The 3,518-nt window shown below is 59.8% G+C and overlaps 1 protein-coding gene across 1 annotated transcript in view; it reads right to left on the bottom strand.

Moving 5' to 3' along the window:
• CDC42BPG (CDC42 binding protein kinase gamma) overlaps nt 1–3,518 on the bottom strand; it is a 26,402-nt gene that overhangs the window by 6,517 nt on the left and 16,367 nt on the right. The window contains exons 24-28 of the mRNA XM_069066281.1: nt 2,954–3,059; nt 2,697–2,830; nt 2,457–2,596; nt 664–745; nt 188–404 (exon numbers count right to left, since the gene is read on the bottom strand). Of these exons, the coding sequence (XP_068922382.1) occupies nt 188–404; nt 664–745; nt 2,457–2,596; nt 2,697–2,830; nt 2,954–3,059 (679 nt within the window). The remainder of the gene's footprint in view (nt 1–187; nt 405–663; nt 746–2,456; nt 2,597–2,696; nt 2,831–2,953; nt 3,060–3,518) is intronic.

A 3,518-nucleotide genomic window follows, 5' to 3' on the forward strand; every position in this document is an offset into this window, starting at 1 on the left:
GCTGGCCCTGCCCCTTGCCCACTGCACCTGGGCTGGCCCTGCCCCTTGCCCACTGCGCCTGGGCTGGTCCTGCCCCTTCCCCACTGCGCCTGGGCTGGTCCTGCCCCTTCCCCACAGCGCATGGGCTGGTCCTTCTCCTTCCCCAGCTCCCCCTTCCACAGTAGCCCACCCCAGGGAGGAGGCTCACCAATTATGGCTGCACAAAGGGCATGGGGTAGCAGGGGCAGCCCGTTGTCATAGGCCTCCTTCAGCGTGTAGATGGGCAGGGGCCGGGGTCGCATGTCCATCAGAAGGCGATGCAGCTCCCCCAGGACCTGCAGCCAGCGGGCCCTCTCCACCTCACTGTCGGCCAGCAGCAGCACAGAGCACAGGGTCGGGGGGACAGTCAGCTGGGATGCCGTTACCTGAGGGGAAGCCAGGTTGGAGATGCTGGCAGTGAGGAGGGTGGGGAGCCTCAGAGGTTGTAGGGTGAGGAGGGACTGATCCACCATCCCAACCACCTCCAAGGGGGGGCCAGGACCCTCAGACCAGTGTCCCAGCCTTCCTGCCCCTTGGGTGCCCACCTGTGACAGCTGCAAGCGGGGCCTGTGGGGACTCCCCAGGACTGAAGATCTAGACGACCAGCCTGGGGGACAGTTTGGGGAGAGGATGGCGGACACTCACCCTGAAGATACGCGGGAGGTCCCGGGACTGTGCATGGATGACATCGGATGCTAGGACTGGGGCAGCTGAGAACTGGGGGTCCCTGAGACACAAGGACCACAGATGGCACCTCCCCTTCTCATACCCTCCTGGTGCTCTGCAGTCAGCCCAGAATCTCAGAGGCATCGAATGCCCACTTGCAGAGGAATCCCCCTGGCTGGTGTCCCTGGGAATGGGTCACTCAGGCCCAGGATCAAGCTCGGCAGGGGGCAGAGCCCACCCTGTAGGAGATAGCCATGCTACCCCGGGGCATCAGAAAGCTGGAAGCTGGACCTTACATCAGGTACCTGCCCCTCTGGGACCCTTCTAGGGGACTGCCCCTGCCTGAGGGCACAGAGCACCAGGCCTGAAGGCTCATCTCTGAGTTCAAATCCAGCCTCAGATAAGTCCTAGCTGTGTGACCCTGGGCAAGTCACTTCACCCTGTTTGCCTCAGTTTCCTCCTCTGGCACATGAGCTGGAGAAGGCAATGGCAAACACTCCAGCATCTCTGCCAAGAAAACCCCAGATGGGTCATGGAGAGTCAGACACCGCTATGGGTGTGGAGTATGACATACGGTGTCAGACTCAGCTGGCGCCTATACTTTGGCTGAGCTGTCCGCTTTGGGCTATTTCTTCCTTCTTTGTTCTTGGTTCTGAAGCAGGCTTTCGGAGGTGGAGGGTGCAAGATGCACTGGGAAATGTAGCAGATGGCTGAACAAAGATCAATCCATTTAAAATGCTAAATAAAATTAAATACAGCTCTCCAGGACACTGGAAGGGTCGCCAGCTCCCTAGTTCTGGAATCTCGGCATTTCTGAACATATCTCCATAGCACCATCGGCCTCTGTTGCTGCCACCTCCCAAGGCGGACTGGGATGTTGGGAGAGCTTGCTGCCCATTCTGACCTCGGGGTCTTTTTCACAGGGGCTGCTGTCTAGCCACACTTCTGTCAATGGTTTATTAAGCACCTACTGTCTATGCACCATGAGTCAGGGCTACAAACACGAGAGGAAGGCCGTGCCTGCCCTCAAGGAGCTTCTACCCTACTAGGGAGACACAGTCCATTCACAGATAAGAGAAGATGAGCTCTATAGCCCAGAAGTGGATGGGGATGTCGGGTCTCCCCAGTTTTGGGTTTGTGATGAGGCCCATCTGAACCCAAGACCTGGCCTTGATGTCCTAAAGAAGACTCAGGGGGGCCGTGAAGGCTGTCCTCAAGTATCTAAAGGGTGGTCATGGGCAGCAGCCCCCAAGGGCAGAACCTGCTGCCCTGGGTGGAAGGCAGATCTCTCTGACAATGTGAGCTGTTCCCTTGGCAGACAGCTGTGGGCCAGCTGATCCCTCATCAGAGATGTCTTAGAGGGGGCTGGCCAGGGGCCCTCCTGAGCCATGCAATCCATCCCTACTCTTTCTGGCTTCCTAGGCCAGACCCAGGGTTCCAGTGTGTCCACACCATCCTGGAGCCCCATGGCAGAGGACCAGGGAGCCACAGATTTGATGAGAAGTGTGTCCACAAAACATTGATGACAACAGTGAATGGGCAGGACAGACCCCTGGGGCACTCCACCAGAGACCTTCCTCCTGGTTAATGGACATATGTCTCCTCCCTGTCTTCTCCTTTTTCCAAGTTCCAGGGCCCTCGGCTCTAAGCTGCCAGCCTCCATCCTCCCTCCCTGCCTCCTGCAGCCTCTGTCCTTCACCACTACCTCACAGACTGTCTACACTGCAGGCCTTTATCCATGCCCAAGCCTCCCTCCCCTGGCCTTTACCCACCTCAGATCCAGTGTCTGGATGAGGGCACTGCTTGCAGGGCAGAGCTTGGGGTCAGGAGCATCATACAAGAGGAGGCGGAGATCGCTGAGCATGGCAAACACCCTCTGCCAGCCTCGGCGCACCCCCGAGGGGCGCGGTACCTAGGCGGAGAGGAGGAGAGACACAAGGGTCAGGGGGTCACCCCTGAGCCAGCCCCGGGGCCATCCCTCCTGACCCCAGCCCTCCCAGGGTCCCACTCACCGACAGGAAGCCCTCATAAGCTGTACCGATGCCAGTCTCAGCGTTCACCCCCAGGACTATCCGGAGGAGCTCGGGGGGCACAGGGCAGGGCGGGGCCAGGGGGGCGCAGGCAGAATGGCAGAAATAACTGCAGGCTGGGAATGTGGGGGGACAGAAGGGACAGTAAGTGAAGCTAGGGCATGGGGCAGGGCAGGGAGAAAGGGGCACAGTGCCAAGGAGGGAGCTGTGGAGTCTGGGGCAGGAGAAAGACATCTCACCTTCGCAGGCCAGCCCCTGGCGGCTGAGGCCAAGCATGAGTGAGGTGCATCTCAGACACTTGGTGGGGGACAGGAAGCTCCGGGGGCGCAGGGTGTGGGAACCAGGCTGGGAAGGGCAGACAGCCAGGTTACACTGCAGGTACCACCAAGTCTGGCCCGCGGCAGATGCTGCACCCCCAGAGCCCCAGAAAACTCCATCTGACGCTGCCCAGTGGGAAGGATTTATTGATGTCCTTGTTCTGAGCTCCCTCCCTGTTCTGAGCTCCCCCTCCCAGCTCTGACATTCCCTGTTCTGAGCTCCCCCTCCCAGCTCTGATATTCCCTGTTCTGAGCTCCCCCTCCCAGCTCTGACACTCCCTGTTCTAAGCTCCCCCAGCTCCGACATTCCCTGGTCTGAGCTCCCCCCCAGCTCTGACACTCCCTGTTCTAAGCTCCCCCAGCTCCGACATTCCCTGGTCTGAGCTCCCTCCCAGCTCTGACATTCCCTGTTCTAAGGCCCCCCAGCTCTGACACTCCCTGTTCTAAGCTCCCCCAGCTCCGACATTCCCTGTTCTGAGCTCCCCCC

Source organism: Petaurus breviceps, unplaced genomic scaffold, assembly GCF_028583685.1.
Source record: "Petaurus breviceps papuanus isolate PSGF00001 unplaced genomic scaffold, PetGlider_PUasm1.0 90721, whole genome shotgun sequence".
NCBI classification, from domain to species: domain Eukaryota; kingdom Metazoa; phylum Chordata; class Mammalia; order Diprotodontia; family Petauridae; genus Petaurus; species Petaurus breviceps.